The sequence below is a fragment of the Amblyomma maculatum genome, chromosome 3, assembly GCF_055883805.1.
Source record: "Amblyomma maculatum isolate TAMU_Amacu chromosome 3, ASM5588380v1, whole genome shotgun sequence".
Lineage (NCBI taxonomy): Eukaryota > Metazoa > Arthropoda > Arachnida > Ixodida > Ixodidae > Amblyomma > Amblyomma maculatum.
This window is the reverse complement of record NC_139346.1, coordinates 34,439,896-34,456,418: the sequence shown is the minus strand read 5'-3', so window position 1 is coordinate 34,456,418 and position 16,523 is coordinate 34,439,896. Positions and strand designations below refer to the sequence as shown.

Genomic DNA, 16,523 nt, shown 5'->3' with positions numbered 1-16,523 from the left:
GAATAGAAAGAGATGTCACCCTTGTTTGGACGCCAGCCCACGCAGGCGGGCCCGGAAACGAGGCGGCACACGAACTAGCCCGAGATCTCACACACCGGGCTGGAGGAGTGCCACCGGAGCAGGGCAAACAAGAGGACCTGATTAACTATAGCAAAATAACAATGCACTACAGACTGAGCAGGAGGGTCTTACCACCACCAGACCCCACGTTAGGCAAAGAGGAAGCAGTAGCATGGAGAAAGCTACAGACAAATACATACCCGAACCCAGTTCTTGTCAACCACATATGGCCAGAAATACGATCAGACCTATGTTCCTTATGTAAGGAAAGGGGATCTCCAGATCGCATAATATGAGAATGTGCAATGTCATCAGGCAGAGCTAAAAATATAACTAAAGACATCTGGGAGACCTTTCTGCGAAGCTCTGACCCAAGAGCACAAAGAGAAATTGTTCGACTGGCCGAAGATGCCGCCGGAGTCCAAGAACTACCGACCTGCAACTAAGGCGACTGTCCCATTTTCCGGGTCTAACCCCCGAAGAGCGGGATAGTCACTGTTCGACGAATAAAAGTTCTCACTCTCTCTGTTGCGGCGCACGTCGTGTTTCTCTCCCTCTTCTTTTTCTCTCTTCTCTATGCGGAAGGCAAGAAGCGCCGCCCGGCGATGTTGGAGCGCACTCGTTCCCTATTGTTCCTCATAGCTGATGGCAGATGGGTCTAATTCAGTATCAAAGTAATGGGTGTAATCAAAGTATCTGTCACGTGCGGAATACCGCTATCATCCTCACGCTACACAAGCGGAAGTATGAGCAGCGCTTCATGACCCGCGGATCCAAGGGGATTTCAGGATGAATATAATTTTTTTTTTGATAAAGAGTAGTTGCACACCTCTTAAGCTTTGCTAGGCAGCGCCGGCCGAGCTTAGTGAGGGGGCTGCGCACTTGGCCTTGGCTGCGACGTCAAGGCATACGGCACACTTCCGCGCCCTCTTCCGCAAAGCGATCAAAACGGCAGGAAACAATCCTCTTATAATTCTAGGAGACTTCAATGCCGCGCACCAAGAATGGGGCTACAATAGACACGACCCTAAGGGTAGGCAACTGTGGGAGGACATACATGAGCTCGGCCTCACCCTCCTGACGTACCCTAGCTGTCCGTCCAGGATGGGAAACAGCGTCTGTGCAGACACCATCCCGGACCTTACCCTAGGAAAAAGCACGGGAGATGCAGTCTGGAAAAACACAGCTCACAATTTCGGCAGTGACCACTTTGTTCTGGCTCTCACCCTCAGCAAGAGCGTCAAAACGCGTCGGTTCAAAAAGCCCAAAATCACCGACTGGGACAGGTTTAGACAAATCAGAGAAAACAGCGAATCGGAAGATGAAATCCAAAACATATGGGCAGAGACGCTTAAGAAACAAGTAGAGAAAGCGACCACGACCCTACGGGAGGACGATGCGCCCGTGACGGTTGACAGCAAACTCCTTCATTTGTGGGAAGCGAAATGCGGCATGGAGAGGAGCCTCCGGTCGCAAAGATGAAACAGGAACCTTAGGCGAAGAATAGCAAGATATAACAAAGAGATTGAAGATTACGCAGTAAAACGTTGCGAACAAAACTGGTGTAGTAGGTGTGACGAGCTGGAAGGGAACAGGAGCCTTGCTAATACGTGGAGCTACTCAGACACCTACTTGATGCTGACAATTCGAAAACTCAATCGGGCATAAGACTGACGAAGGCCAGACACGCGTTCGAGGGCACGGACGGGGAACTCATGGCGAAACTAATTAACATGTACGTAGGCGACATACAAACCTTACCCCTGCCGGATTACGGAGGACCCTTAAACGAGGCCCTAGACGCGCCGGTCATGGAGGCGGAGGTTCGCGCCGAAATATTAGACCTAAAAGCAAAATCGGCTCCCGGCCCAGACGGAATCACAAATAAGGTTCTCCGAAATTTGGACGATAATTCCATCAGCACGCTCACCAAATACATGAGAATCGTATGGGACAGAGGCCGCCTCCCACAACAGTGGAAGACGGCAAACGTTATTTTGATACCGAAGCCAGGCAAACACTCCTAAACATGAGACCTTACGACCAATCTCTCTAGCATCGTATATAGGGAAATTGAAGGAGCGTGTAGTCCATACGCGACTAACGCGTTTCATGGAGTTTAACGACCTGTGGCCGCACGAAATTGATGGGTTCCGGCCCGGCCTGTACACACAGGACGTAATGCTCCGCTTGAGACAGGACATCATAGAAAGCGAAACTGAGGAAAGTGGATAACTTGAAATTCAGCATGTACGCGGATGACGTCAACCTGTGGGCCACCAAGGGGAGTGACGCGAGCATCGAGGAGCGCTTGCAAGCGGCGGCGGACACCATGGTGTCCTGCGCGGCCGAAAGGGACCCCTCGTGGTCTCAATAAAAATCGGAACTGTTTGTCTACAACCCAAAGGTGCTCAGGTGCAAACGCCAGATAGACATCAGCGTAACAGTAGACGGCCAAACAGTGCCAAAAGTCGAACTAGGATCCTGGGGCTGTTTCTACAAGCAGATGGGTACGATACCCATTTGCAGTAAAGAAACTGAACGCGTACGCCACGCAAGTGACGGGTCTGTTCAGGAGAATCGCACTCTAGGGTCGTGGCCTTAAGGAACGAAGCCTCCTGAAACTAATGCAGGCTTGCATCTCTATAGTCCCATATGTTACGCCACACCATTCCTAAACTTCAGATCAGACGAAAAGCAGAGAATAGACGCAATCATCAGACGATGCGCGAATAGGGCTCTGGGGCTACCCATCTCGACCTCGACTGAACGCCTCCTCGAAATGGGGGTGCACAATTGGACGGAACTAGAGGAGGCTGTGCGGATGGCGCAACTAGAAAAATTGAGCAGAACCACCACGGGCAGTACCATGCTCGGCTGGGTGGGACTGCAGTCAGATAGAGGAACAAGCCACAAAGCAGACATTCCACGAGAGTGTCGCGAATATATATTAGTGCCCCCCCCCCCCCTCCCCCTACCTAAAAACATGCACCCTACGTACAACAAGGAGAGGAGACAAAAGAGGGCCGTGACGCTCGCAAAGAAAGCAGGGAAAATGAAGCCGGGGGAGGTCGCCTATGTGGACGCGGCTAGCGGGAAGTCGGGGGCGGTGGTGGCTGCGGTCGTCAACGGCCACGGCGTACCCGCCGCCGCCGCGTCCGCTAGAAGCCGAAATGAAGACACGGCTGAAGAAGTTGCAATAGCGCTCGCTTGCGTTTGAACGGAAACAAGCATAGTTATTAGTGACAGCAAAACAGCTGCCCGGAACTTTGGAAAATGGAGGGTTTCGAAAGAGGCACCCAAAAGGTTTGAGAAACGAAAACTTGAAAAAGGATTCCAATTATTTGGTCCCCCGCGCACGAGTCCGTCCCCGGCAACAAGGCGGTGCGCGAGCTAGCCCGAGCTCGCTACTTCCGGGCTGCCGTAAATCCGCCTGATAGCGATGGGATGGACGAGAGGCTGCAAACTTATTGGGAAATATAAGAACACTACAGACTTAGCAGAAGATCCCTGCTACCACCGGACCGAACGCTAACTAACAAGGAGGCCATCGCTTGGCGGCGCCTGCAAGCTGGCAATTTCCCAATTCCCGTCTGGCTTTTCCACACGCAAGTGGAGGAAAGGCGGACGATAAATGCGAAATCTGCGGTGAAAGGGTTACTCTGGATCATATTATCTGGGAATGGCTTGATTCCCCTGGCGCCAAGGAAAACATAAATAGTAGAGAAGCCTGGGAACTGCTACTGCGGAGCGAATCCCCCGCCAACCAGCAGGATGCTATCCGCCTGGCGGCTGAAGCCGCAAAGAAACACTGTCACTTCGCACGTCTTTAGTCGCGGAGGCCCGGCCTCCGTCCCATAGTCCTGCGTGCCGGGGGCGGGGAGTAGGGGGCCTCTTACATCGATGGAAAAATAAAGTTCATAACAACAACAACACATGGCATACGGCACCCACGAAGCTCGGCTTTGTCCCTAGTAGTGGAGCTTTTCGCTTCAAACACGGGAGAGATTCTCTGCAGTACCGGCCACATGGGGCGTAATTCCGTCTTCTCAACGGTAGTGTCCCGCAACTTCTTTCTTGTCACTGGTTGCCTCTGAGCGGGTTAAACGGCGATTGTTACTGAGAGGTGTGTCTGAATGCAACCTAAAGGTAACATACACTCACTAAAGCCAGATAATGATTATGTTTAAAGTTATTAAATAGCGTAAGCGTTGTCATTCTGTTGTCCAGCGGCTGTGTTTACGGCAGGTTTTGTTGCTATTAAGAATTAAATACATCACACATGATGCAACCTAAAGGGGAACACCCCTCTAGAAAGATATTAGTAGCTTATTTTATTGTTGTAATTTAAAAAAAAAAATTTGGGAAAAATTGCAAATGCAGGATTCGAACATTTTTATTAGCTAAATGCTCAAGTAAGTAATGTTAATCCATTGCGCCACTGAAGCAACGAGGTCCGCAGGCTTTAAATGTGCTCTTAATAATGTTTACAATATTTCCGCTATCTGTCGCCAGGTGACGCTGCTCAGAGGACCCTAGAACGGAATTACGCCTCTCTGCGCCACTCCTAGTGACGTCACTCGGCGAGTGCGCGCTTGCGCAGCTGTGGCTAAACTTGATCACATGCACGCCAGACCTGGTGTTGACTAGCCTAGTGGAGCTTCTCGCTTCAAAAATACAATTGTCCCCACCGCAGTGGTTCAGTGGTCAAGGCGGTCGACTACTGAACCCAAAGATGCGGGACCGAATCCTGATAACGGCGGCCGGTTTTCAGTGGAGGGGAAAAGCAAGGCGCGCGTGTGCTTTGCGATAATAGTGCACTGTAAAAAGTCCTAGATGGTCGAAAGTTAAGACGCCCTCCACTACGGCGTCTCTCATAGCCTTAGTCGCTTTAGTAGGTTAAACCCCACAAATCAATGTAGAGCAAATATAATTAATTAGTTGACGGGGTGCTGCAAAAAGCGGCATTTATGGTATATCGACTCGGACCAGTCTTCGTAGCCTCTGTCAGCATCGCATGCAGGTGGCCACACCAGACCCACCTTTTAAGCGAAAAACCATCCTCAGCCGAAGTCAAGAAGTCTATTTGAATAAGCTCATCGCCCATGCTGCTTAAACGCCACATATTATGGCCCGCTGGCGTCAGTATACAAAGGAAATGATTACGTGCCCCCACTGTACGACTCTAATGCGAGGCGGCATATTTCATGTACTTCTGGATTGTCCTGAGTTTTCTACTGGACGCTCCGAGATCAAACCCTACCGCCTGAACTACCGTTCCCTTCAAGAAAATGATGCTAACACACAGATGATATTTGCCAAGTATGGCTCGCTTAGTGGCCTGGTTAGAGCGATATGGTTTGAGTGACGACCTAAACAGTGAAGATTCTGTCTACTCCCCTTTACCCCCGTCCATGGCCATGAGCCTTCCCATTCAATAAAGGACAATCAATCAATCAATGGTATATCGGACAAATGTTACTAATTTTGAAAATAAAGAAAAAAAAAATGTGTTCATGAGGGCCCCTTTGCATAGGCTCTGCATTTCAGGTTTACACTGGAATATTTTTCTGTATGACTCTGAATATGTATTTGCCTGCTTTTACGGGCACCTAGAAATATTTTTTGGACCAAACGCATTGCCAGCTGCTATGTGCAGACAAACCTTTCCTTCAATGAGCAAACGTTGCAGCCATTCCGCTCCTTACAGATAAGTGCCCCGCCGTGGTGGCACAGTGGTTACGACGCTCGACTACTGTGCCCAAGGATGCGGTATCGAGTCCTGGCCTCGGCGGACGCTTTTCGATGGAAGCGAATAGCAAGGCGCTCTTGTGCTCTGCGATAACAGTGCACGTTAAAGAACCCCAGGTGGTCGGAATTCCCGAAGTCCTCCACTACGGCGTCTCTCATAGTATGGGTTGCTTTGGGACGCTACAAACCAAATGAACCAAACCTTACAAATAAGTCTTTACCTGTAAAAGCTAGATTATGAGGTTACCATATGCATGATGTTCTTGCCTCGATGTACCACGGCTGAACCCGACATGCCCCTGCGTTTGCGCTTACATTGGGCTAAATGCCGGCATTTTGTAGCGAAAGCTACATTTGCCGCGATGCAGCGATTTCGCCGTGGCACCAGTTTTCACCGAGGTTGCATTCAGCCGGGAAGGGGAGATAGCAGTTGGCGCACATAGCGGCGCTGTATGAAAAGCGGTTGGTTCGTCGGCGCCGCCGTGTTTGGAGCCATCAAAAGCTGGCAAGGCTTAAACAAGCCATGCTTATGCATTGGAGTGAAAAGAGGCCATGGCGACGAGCCGAAGAGACCTAGCCAGGCAACCACACTAACCTGGACATGCAATCAAGATTAACCAAAGCTGGCAATAGCCATTTTTTTTTCTTATTTGATATATGTATCCAGAAAAAAATAAACTGACTCCAGTCACATGAAGCGGCGCTTACTTTGTTCCATAGAAGTAATGCGATGTCATTACACTCCGGGAGCCTTTAAGTTAATTGTTTATAGCTCAAAATCGCTTCACCCAAAGAATGTGGGAACTGCATTGAATCAACACTTTTCACAGAGCCAAACAGTACTCGGCGGGAACCATGGGGTCGCCTCGCTCGCAGTGGAAGAGCCGTGTGAATTCGGGAGAGTTCATGACCACCAGATTGCACGCATGCGCCGTGTCCCGCGTAGGCACGCCCGAGCTACGATCCTGATATCTGGCACACTGCGCTTGGCAGTACTTGACGAAGAACGTCTGCTTCCGCGCAGGGGTGTCGGGAGCCTCTTCTTGTGTTTCAGGGGGAGCACGAGCAGTGGAGCGGGATTTCATGGCTTCCAGAGAAATTTGGAGTGCGGTTGCTTGCAGAGCCAGTTGCTGGATCTCTTTTCCGGAGGGCAGGTGCGTGGAATCTCTCTCGAGGCACGCCGTAATGTTACTGGTTAGAGCAGAGAAGATGTTACATTTTGTGGATGACGGAACCTCCTCACACGTTTCTTTGATGTAGCGCAGTAGAGCCGCAGCTACCTCGGTGCCGAGAGTCGCAAAGTTTAGTTCGATTTGGTCCCCATGGCAAAAGGACAAAGGCCTGAAATACTCAGCTGGAATAGCTACGCTCGCTGCGGAAAGACCAGACCTGCCTCTGCTTCCATTAGTGTCATTCTTAGGCGGGCTTGGGCTGAGGCCAGCACTCCACTGATACAGGAGAATGTTCCTGTACAGGCTGTTAGCGCTCACGGAGCCCGAAATGGGTGACCTTTTCCCCAGGGACAGAGTGAAGTCCGTCGCCGATGGAATGTCGAACCTTATATTATCCAGCTTGGTAAGAGCCATGTGAACTTCTTCCTCGTCGGCGAATCTCGCGTTGTTGGACAGCATCGTCTTGAGTGTAGAAAGGACCGCCGTAGCCACGGACTCGGCCTGGTGGCTCTCGTCGAAGAATCCTAATAAGTAGGTCTCCAGGTCCTGCCATATGGTCTCGAACAGGTTTTCGACCATTCGCAGGCAAGCTTCTGAACGGTCGTCCCATTGTAGCAGTTCAATCATCTGCTTTGGGAGGACTGCATGGGCCATTGAGTAAACCACAACTTCTTCGGGTTTTAGTTTGCGAAAGAGTACATTGAAAACTTTTTCAATTCGTTCACTCTCGTACCTTGTCTCCAGAGAGGAGCGTCCGTCATCCAAAACGTGCGTTTCTACAATTTTGCGCCATTCGCTGCTGCTGATGTATTTTTCGGCGGCGCTTGCGAAAGCTTTCAGAGAAAAGTTAGGCTTCATTTCGGCCAAAACTTTTTGTAGTTCCCCGTCGACAGACACAAGGTTGTGAACAACGTCCAATCGTGCTTTTTTGTTGAAAGAGAAAGCATCTACCACAGCCATAAAGACAGCTTCCACAGCGTTCTGATTCATATACGAAGAGAATGGTCTGGAAAAGCGCATGGTCAAGGTGTTGCTTGCATTCGTCTCGAAAGACAGGAACGGCCTTGTTCTGTAGGTATAAGAAACCAACGCCCAGATGTTGAAGATGTCTCTCGGAGTCCTTATTGAATCTGCAGCAAGATAGGCAGGACAAAATAGATCAGAATTCACAAATTTGACACCGCACCCATACTCAAAAACCACGGAATATTTGTTGTGTGGGCGTAGCATGAAATTAATCTGAACGCCAAACAATTCGATACGTGAGAAATTACAGTCATGGTGCTACCACGATTCGATCTAGCTAACACAGCCGCACGGCATCAAGCAAAACAGGAGGGTTTCCTCAGTCTGCCAATATCGTTACTAGCTTGCTCCCGCATGTGACTCAGGATTTTCTTCTTTTCAGAAACGGTATTTGAAAGGAAATACTAGACATATGCCATATGTTTTTCGATCCAGTTAGAAATCTCTTGAATGAAGGGCAGTAAGAAACAAGAGTTCCTCCCCTATCATTTCATGTATTTTGCGGCATCGGGTTTCAAGAAAACTAGATTTTTGTCCAATAATAATAAAAGTAATAATAATAATTGGTTCACAAGACAGGAAATGCGCAGTATCCGTCACACTTGATCATGGACACCTGAACCGTGCCGTAAGGGAAGGGAGGGAGGCAGGAGTGACAGCGGAGAGAAAAAAAAAACGGGTGCCATAGTGGAGGGCTACGACTAATTTCGACCACCTGGGGATCTTTAACATGCACTGATATCACACAGCACACGGACGCCACTTCGTTTCGCCTCCATCGAAACGCAGCCGCCGGCGGTTGGGATCGAAACCAGGTACTCCGGCACAGTAGTCGGGCGTCTTACCACTGCACCACCGCGGCAAACCCAGTAATTCTCGAAGTGACAGCGATATACATTCATATGTAGTATCTTCTGATCAATGACCTAGAACATTTTTCGCGCAAAATCTAGAGGGAAATTGTTAAACCTGGCACAATATGTAAAGCGGTAGCCAAAAGTTCATCCAGCCACAGGGTCCACTTCCGAACAGTGTAGTCAAACAGCTATGACGGCCTCAAATCTTAAAATGCCCGTGGAAGGTTGAAGATGTATTGCTCTAACCTCCTAGTTAATCAATAGCTTCAGTGGGATATCACGTTTGAAAATATATCAGCCGGAAGCAAAACCTGCGGCCTGGGCACTTTTGACTATACCCCTGTACATACAGGTCTGCCCCACCGGCGCATGGGGTACAGTGGACGAAGCTATTTTAGCGCTTTTAGGAACAGTTTTGCTCCCGATACGAAGCAATCACAGGGCCGCCAGGACAGCTGCGTTACCTCTTGGAACACAACAAGCAAGACTAGAACATTGAATGCAACTCTGCAAGTCATTGAGAGAAAGTACGTGATAAAAATGCTCACTGATCAGGGTCTCCTTCGTCAGCTTTGTGAGGTTGAACAGGTCACGTATGTTCTGCTCCACCGTGGAGTTCAGGGAAAATGGCGCAACGAGGCATGACCTGAAGACCACACCCGCTTCCACGGCCACGTCCTGGCTGTCATTGCTCAGAGAAAGCTCGGACAACGTATGCTTGAGCAGCGCTCTCTCCTCCAGGCGCTGAAACGGCCCAAACGGGAAGCAAAAAAGCAGCTCATGCATTATCGCTCCCTGCGGAACGTCAATTGGCGAGCATCTTTCTTCTTGTGCGGTGCTTCATTCCCCTGCTACTCTACACATACCAACACGCAAGAAAAGAATAAAGAAAACAGGTCACTACGGCACTCTTACGCGACCCCATACCACAAGGATTACTTGGATGCGTCCTCTTAGGGGACGCGCAGATATGTAAGTGTTCCTCAGCCGGCAGGGTTGGCTAAGGACAGGACACATGCCGACGTGTCGTTTTAATCTATGCGAACTCTAGCCAGAAGAAACTGTTTAAAATAATTTGGAACTTATAACGCAGAGGCATGGTCTTTAAAATTGACTCGAATACTGAGAAACAAACAAGTATATACAGATTTCTTTGCATTATAATATGAACAAATTATATTTTCAGGGTGCCTTCGAAAATTGACAGTGAAAACTAAAACTTCGACCACTTTCAAAGTCGCCAGATCACATGACCACGATGGCGAAATCACAAGAGCGCCCATTTCAGGCTTCCGTAATCCAGGATGCCCATCTAACGTGACAGCGATAATTGCCCCGTTCCTCGAAAATTCGGCGTCGGTGCTGCCCACAGAAAATCAAGAGCAATGTGTTAGAAGTGGCTCTGATTGGTCAAGGGGGTTATGATGTTTAGCTAATATGACAGGGAAGATTTGACAGCAGGTACCACCTCAAGTAGATGCTGTGAAATGGAAATGTGACCCGGAACCACCCTTTGATCCCGAGTAAAACCAGTACACTCTAGGCCATGCACATAGCAAAATTTGTGTGGGTTTTAGGCTTGTCTGGTGAACTTGCATTGGACGTCGTCGCTTGCTGCGGCATGGTAAAGAGCATGCGTGATATAAAGTGATATAATAGAGTCACATATGAAGGGATTAGTGAAAAATTCTAGGGGGAATTTCGCACCCCTAAAGTGCCGAGCAGGGCCACCTCCCAGTCTTACCGGGAAGTGTTTGGTAGGGGGGTATATTGGGATTTTTTTACATGCCCACACCATGTGGAAAATCTCTGATGACGTTTCCTTACAGTGCGGGCATTTCCCCGTGCAAGCGAGGTCAAAGTATTAAGGCGAAAACATTTAATGGCTCATACTCGCGGTGTCCATCCGTCCGCGCCTTAGAACGATGCGAGCTGTGGCCTCTCCAGCGCACATTGGCGCACTTCTCCTCTCTTTCTAGTAATCACCTGCGCCGGAGGGGGGGGGGGGGGGGCGCAGCTGTGTATAGCAACCGTGGAGTCACGTGTCGGTGAGCGGGACCAACATTATCTCGCGAGTTGACCTCATGCTCGACTGCCGCTATGTGTCTTTTAACTGACGTGGAGACGCGGGATTTTATCCCCGGTCACCGTGGAACGCCTGATATCCCGATAATTTTGGTAGACCTTTTCCTGTTTCCTGAAGGTGTTTCTTCGCTCTGCTCTATATGCTGTTGAAGAGCGCTCGCTTTCGTTGGAAGCCGCGGCAGTTCCACTGCCACACCAGAGAGTCTTCATTTTTGTATTTAGGTCACCGTCGATTATAATGTAGTTAGCCTCTCAGTGAAGGCGTTCTGCATCGCGGTGAATTGCGTTAGGACCCTTAAACGAGGCCCTAGACGCGCTGATCACGGAGGCAGAGGTTCGCGCCGAAATATTAGGCCTAAAAACAAAATCGGCTTGGGACAGAGGCCGCCTCCCACAACAGTTGAAGACGGCAAACGTAATTTTGATACCGAAGCCAGGCAAACCCCTAAACTAAAGAACTTACGACCAATCTCTCTAACATCCAGTATAGGGAAATTGATGGAGCGTGTAGTCCAAACGCGATTAACGCCTTTCATGAAGCTTAACGACCTGTGGCCGCACGATATGGTTGGGTTCCGGCCTGGCCTGTGCACACAGGACATAATGCTCCGCTTGAGACACATCATAGAAAGCGAAACCAGGGACGCTAGGGTACTACTAGGTCTAGATCTGACAAAGGCGTTCGATAACGTAAATACGCGGCCATTATTTCTGGCCTCCAGGAATTGGGGGTTGGAAAAAAGACATACGACTACGTAAAAGACTTCCTGTCGGGTAGAACGATAAAGTTTCAGGACATTGAATCCTCCACCGTCAAACTAGGAAGCAGGGTACGCCATAGGGTTCGGTGCTGTCCCCGTTCCTCTTTAATGTTGCCATGCGAAACCTCCCGGGAGAACTGAGGAAGGTGGAAAACTTGAAATTCAGCAGGTACGCGGACGACGTGAACCTGTGGGCTACCCAGGGGAGTGACGCGAGCATCGAGGGGTGCTTGCAAGCGGCGGCGGACACCGTGGTGTCCTACGCGGCCGAAAGGGGCCTCTCGTGCTCTCCACAAAAATCGGAACTGTTTATCTACAACTCGAAAGCGCTCAGGTGCAAACGCCAGATAAACGTCAGCGTAACAGTAGACGGCCAAACAGTGCCAAAAGTCGAACAAATTAGGATCCTCGGGCTGTTTCTAAAAGCAGATGGGTACAACGATACAACGGTAAAGATACAACGCGTACGCCACGCAAGTCGCGGGTATGTTCAGGAGAATCGCACTCATGGGTCGGGGCCTTAAGGAACGAAGCCTCCTGAAACTAATGCAGGCTTACATCACTTACATAAGGAAATTTTAGAACACTACTACAGAAGGTCCCTGCCCCCACCGGGCCGAACGCTAACTAACAAGGAGGCCGGCGCTTGGCGGCGCCTGCAAGCTGGGAATTTCCCAAGTCCCGTCTGGCTTTGCCTGGGAACTGCTACTGCGGAGCGAGTCCCCCGCCAACCAGCAGCAAGCTATCCGACTGGCGGCTGAAGCCGCAAAGAAACACTGTCGCTTCTTCCTGTCTTTAGTCGCGGAGGCCCCGGCCTCCGTCCCATAGGCCTGCGTGCCGGGGGCGGGGAGTAGGGGGCTCCTTCATCGGTGGAAAAATAAAGTTCATAACAACAACCACAGCGGGACCAACACCCTCTTGACTAAGGCCCTTCCACGGAGACCGTGACGTCACACCAGTTGCCCCTTGCACACCGGACGCTGCTTTCGGCCGCCTGGCGTTCGCGTTGAATCTGTCGCGGCTGCTTGTTATGACAACCAGGTGCGCGTCTGTTGCAGGCTTTTTGCATTCGGTAATTATTAAGGGAGCTTGACAAACACTCGAGTATATTGTTTTCGCACCACCGACGCATGCACCACCAATAGTAAGGCAGCTTTTAGACTTGTAAACAACGTTCTGAAATGAGTTGCAAATGCTTTTATTCAAATGGTTTTATTTGCACGAAGGATTAAAAGCGCCCAATTTCATGTTTTGCTTAAGTCTTCACTTTTCTGTCCGCAGGTTTTTTTTTGCGCTGCAGTTTGAATATGATCGTTTCTCAATTTACAAAAGTTGTTCAAAGTAACGTTTGTTGCGACACGCACTACAGGCCGCACTAGAGCTTCTGTCGCGTGACCATTCCTACAGGCTTCCAAGGCAACATCTCGCAGAAATGAAATGCTATGGAGTTAGTCTGCCACCCGACTTATATCTTGTAGGCCGTCATTGCACCCGCCATCGCTTCCGTGGTGCACAACGGCATGGCCCTACGGTGCTGGGACTAGTTCAAGTAAGCTGGGCAGTTCGGGTAAATAGATAGTACGGCATTGGACATTAGATGAACCCTGTTACTGTCAACTATCAAATACTTTCCTGTTGCTTCATCAAAGCGTGATAGCTTCTTTATTAGGTCTTTTTCTTGGAAGTGAAGTTCAGAAACTTGCGCAATGTATGAAAAATAATATAGTCCCTTATTGCCGGTATATGGACACACTATTACATAATTCGCGTGTTATTAAGCAGTCGAGCACAGTACTGCATACTTCTATTCATTACCTCTGCCCTGGTCAAAGTTCACTAAGACTGCCAGTCTTTTCACGTCAAACATTATTTAAGCGCTTCCTGACCTTCTGGTCGAGCACACGGTACATCAGGAGTACGGCATAAACTTCAGTTTCTCACCATTGAATATGCACGCTGGGTGTGAAATACTCCCGCGGAATGGCTCTAATCTACGATTCATTCCTATTGGCATCCTTTGGCAACGCGAGAACATGCACCTTGGGACCAGTGTATAGTTCCCGCAACACCCAGGAACGCAACACCGCCCCATGTTACGCCATGTCAAGCGTAGTCTTCTGCGCAACGCCACATCCTCGTTTCAAGCACCGGTGATGCTGGTCACACTTCAATATTTTGCTCGTACTGATGCAAAAATGCATGCACACGATTAAAAGCGCACTTGAGCGCGAGAAAGCAACCCAAAAATAACGTCAACGAGGAGCTGTGCAGCACCAAACCTAACCAAGACGACTAAAAAGCTGGTATTGAGTTGCTCAAACATTTTCGCTCGAACCTGATTCCGGGAAGCGTATTTGGGTTTGCTCGGTACGGTGGCTCCGCAAGGGACAAAACGACAGGAGAGACGAAGAAAGTGGGCTGTTCCGACTAGCATCTACCGCCCCCAGGAGCCGAGCAGCCTAGCGATTAGCGGCGCATGCTTTTTCAATGGGCGTCATGTTAGACGCGGCACTAGCTTCAGAGAGCCTATAATACTACTACTACTACTACTACTACTACTACTACTACTACTACTACTACTACTACTACTACTACTACTACTACTACCACTACTACTACTACTACTACTACTAAATAATAATACACAAAGTAATATTTCTCTGCTAATGATTATTAATATTATTATTATTAGTAGTAGTAGTATTAGTAGTAGTAGTATAGAGGAAGACTCGTTTCACGAAGTTGGCACTGAATTGTCTGTAGGTAACGGCCGAATTAACTGGCTAAATATTATCTTCACAGTTTTAATTAATAATAATAATAATAATTGGTTCACAGGAAGGGAAAGGCGCAGTATCTGTCACTTATGTCTGTGGACACCTCAACTATCCGTAGCCCTCCACTATGGCTCCTCTTTCTCTCTTTCCACGTTAACTCCCACCTTCATCCCTTCCATTACGGCGCGGTTCAAGTGTCCACAGACACAAGTGCGACAGATACTGCGCCTTTCCCTCCCTGTGAATAAATTACTATTATTATTAATAATTAAAACTGTGAGGATAATATTTAGCCAGTTAATTCGCCCGTTAGATACAGACAATTCAGTGCCAACTTCGTGAAACGAGTCTTCCTCTATACTACTACTACTACTATAATAATAATAATAATAATAATAATAATAATAATAATAATAATAATAATAATAATAATAATAATAATAATAATAATAATAATAATAATAATAATAATAATAATAATAATAATAGTAATAATAATAATAATAATAATAATAATAATAATAATAATAATAATAATAATAATAATAATAATAATAATAATAATAATATTACTATTATTATTATTATTATTATTATTATTATTATTATTATTATTATTATTATTATTATTATTATTATTAGTAGTAGTAGTAGTAGTAGTAGTAGTAGTAGTAGTAGTAGTAGTAGTAGTAGTAGCAATAGTAGTAGTAGTAGTATAGGCTTTCTCAAGCTAGTGCCGTGTCCAGCATGACGCCCATTGAAAAAGCATGCGCCGCTAATCGCTAGGCTGCTCGGCTCCTGGGGGCGGTAGATGCTAGTCGGAACAGCCCGCTTTCTTCGTCTCTTCTGTCGTTTTGTCCCTTGCAGAGCCACCGTACCGAGCAAACCCAAATACGCTTCCGGGAACGTTCGGAGAAAGTCTTTATTGGCTCATACTGTCGTCGAAAAAAGCTCTCCGGGCGAGCGGCGCACCTGATTGGTCGACAGAGAAGTGACATCACCAGCCGCCAAAATCGAAGCTACCAACCAGAAGTCTCATTTTGTCTAGCGTTTATGTCATAATAGCATCTGCAATCCCGCACTTGAACGCTCGCCAAGGAATGCCACGCGACAGGACCGATGTTGTACTATCCAAAGGCCAACGGTGTTGGGAGAAAAGGACAGCTAGCGTGACGTAGACGGCTGGGGAGAGAAGGATGTGAGCAGGCCTTGTAAAAGTCGAGAAAGTGTTGGCGGCGGCGGCGGCAGGTGTGGCGACGCTTCTTCGACAGACGTCTGAGTACAGTCGAGTGCGTGAGACGCATGTCGCCGAAGCGGGCGAGTGACTATGCGGCAAGCGGTGCGGAGAAGCGGCGACGGACGCATGATTCCCCCAGCACGAAACGTGAGAAGAAGCATCAGTTTGGTTGCCACCATTTTCAGTTCCGGCGTTTCCTCCAATCGAAAGACTAGGGGCCAGGGAGATTGCGAAACTTCCGACAATGACGCAGACTCGGAATACGGACCTAAAAGCAGACGCAGTAAAGCAGGAATCAGAGCAACACCCTCTTCTCTATGTAGCAGTCTAGAAGGTGTTGGTCTGCTGCGCTGTGCTTGAAGTTAAAACTCGGCATCAATAAGCTTAAATTCAGCTTTTCATGTTTTTTAAGAGCGCGAATGATCGTAGAAATTGCGCAGATATTATGACCTTATTTAATGTTTTCTATTTGAAGTAAACGGGTGAAAAAGCATTGCATATTCAACCATTATGTAACGTGTGCCGTCTGTTAGGGCTAAAGTTTAGGATACGTCATTCATTTGGTTAAAGGTCGTTTGTCGTTGATGTTATCATTCAGTCGCTACATATATCTCTTAAATATACTAGGGTAACATGTTTAGAGGTTTTTAGCTGGCAGATCAGGATAATTAGATTGCGGGCAGCCGCAGCTTAGCGTTACGTAGGAGCGGACTGTCGCGCAAGGTGCAGCAGCGGCCGCAAAGAGCTAGAAGCATGCAAATCCAGGAGACTGGGAAAAACCCAACCAAATTGTTTGG

The 16,523-nt window shown here is 48.3% G+C and overlaps 1 protein-coding gene across 1 annotated transcript in view; it reads right to left on the bottom strand.

Annotated features, from left to right (window-relative positions):
• Positions 1-6,554: 6,554 nt before the first annotated feature.
• LOC146194491 (uncharacterized) overlaps positions 6,555-16,523 on the bottom strand; it is a 29,984-nt gene continuing 20,015 nt past the window's right edge. Inside the window, exons 3-4 of the mRNA XM_084596061.1 lie at positions 9,415-9,610; positions 6,555-8,113 (exon numbers count right to left, since the gene is read on the bottom strand). Of these exons, the coding sequence (XP_084452187.1) occupies positions 6,636-8,113; positions 9,415-9,610 (1,674 nt within the window). The 3' untranslated portion in view covers positions 6,555-6,635. The remainder of the gene's footprint in view (positions 8,114-9,414; positions 9,611-16,523) is intronic.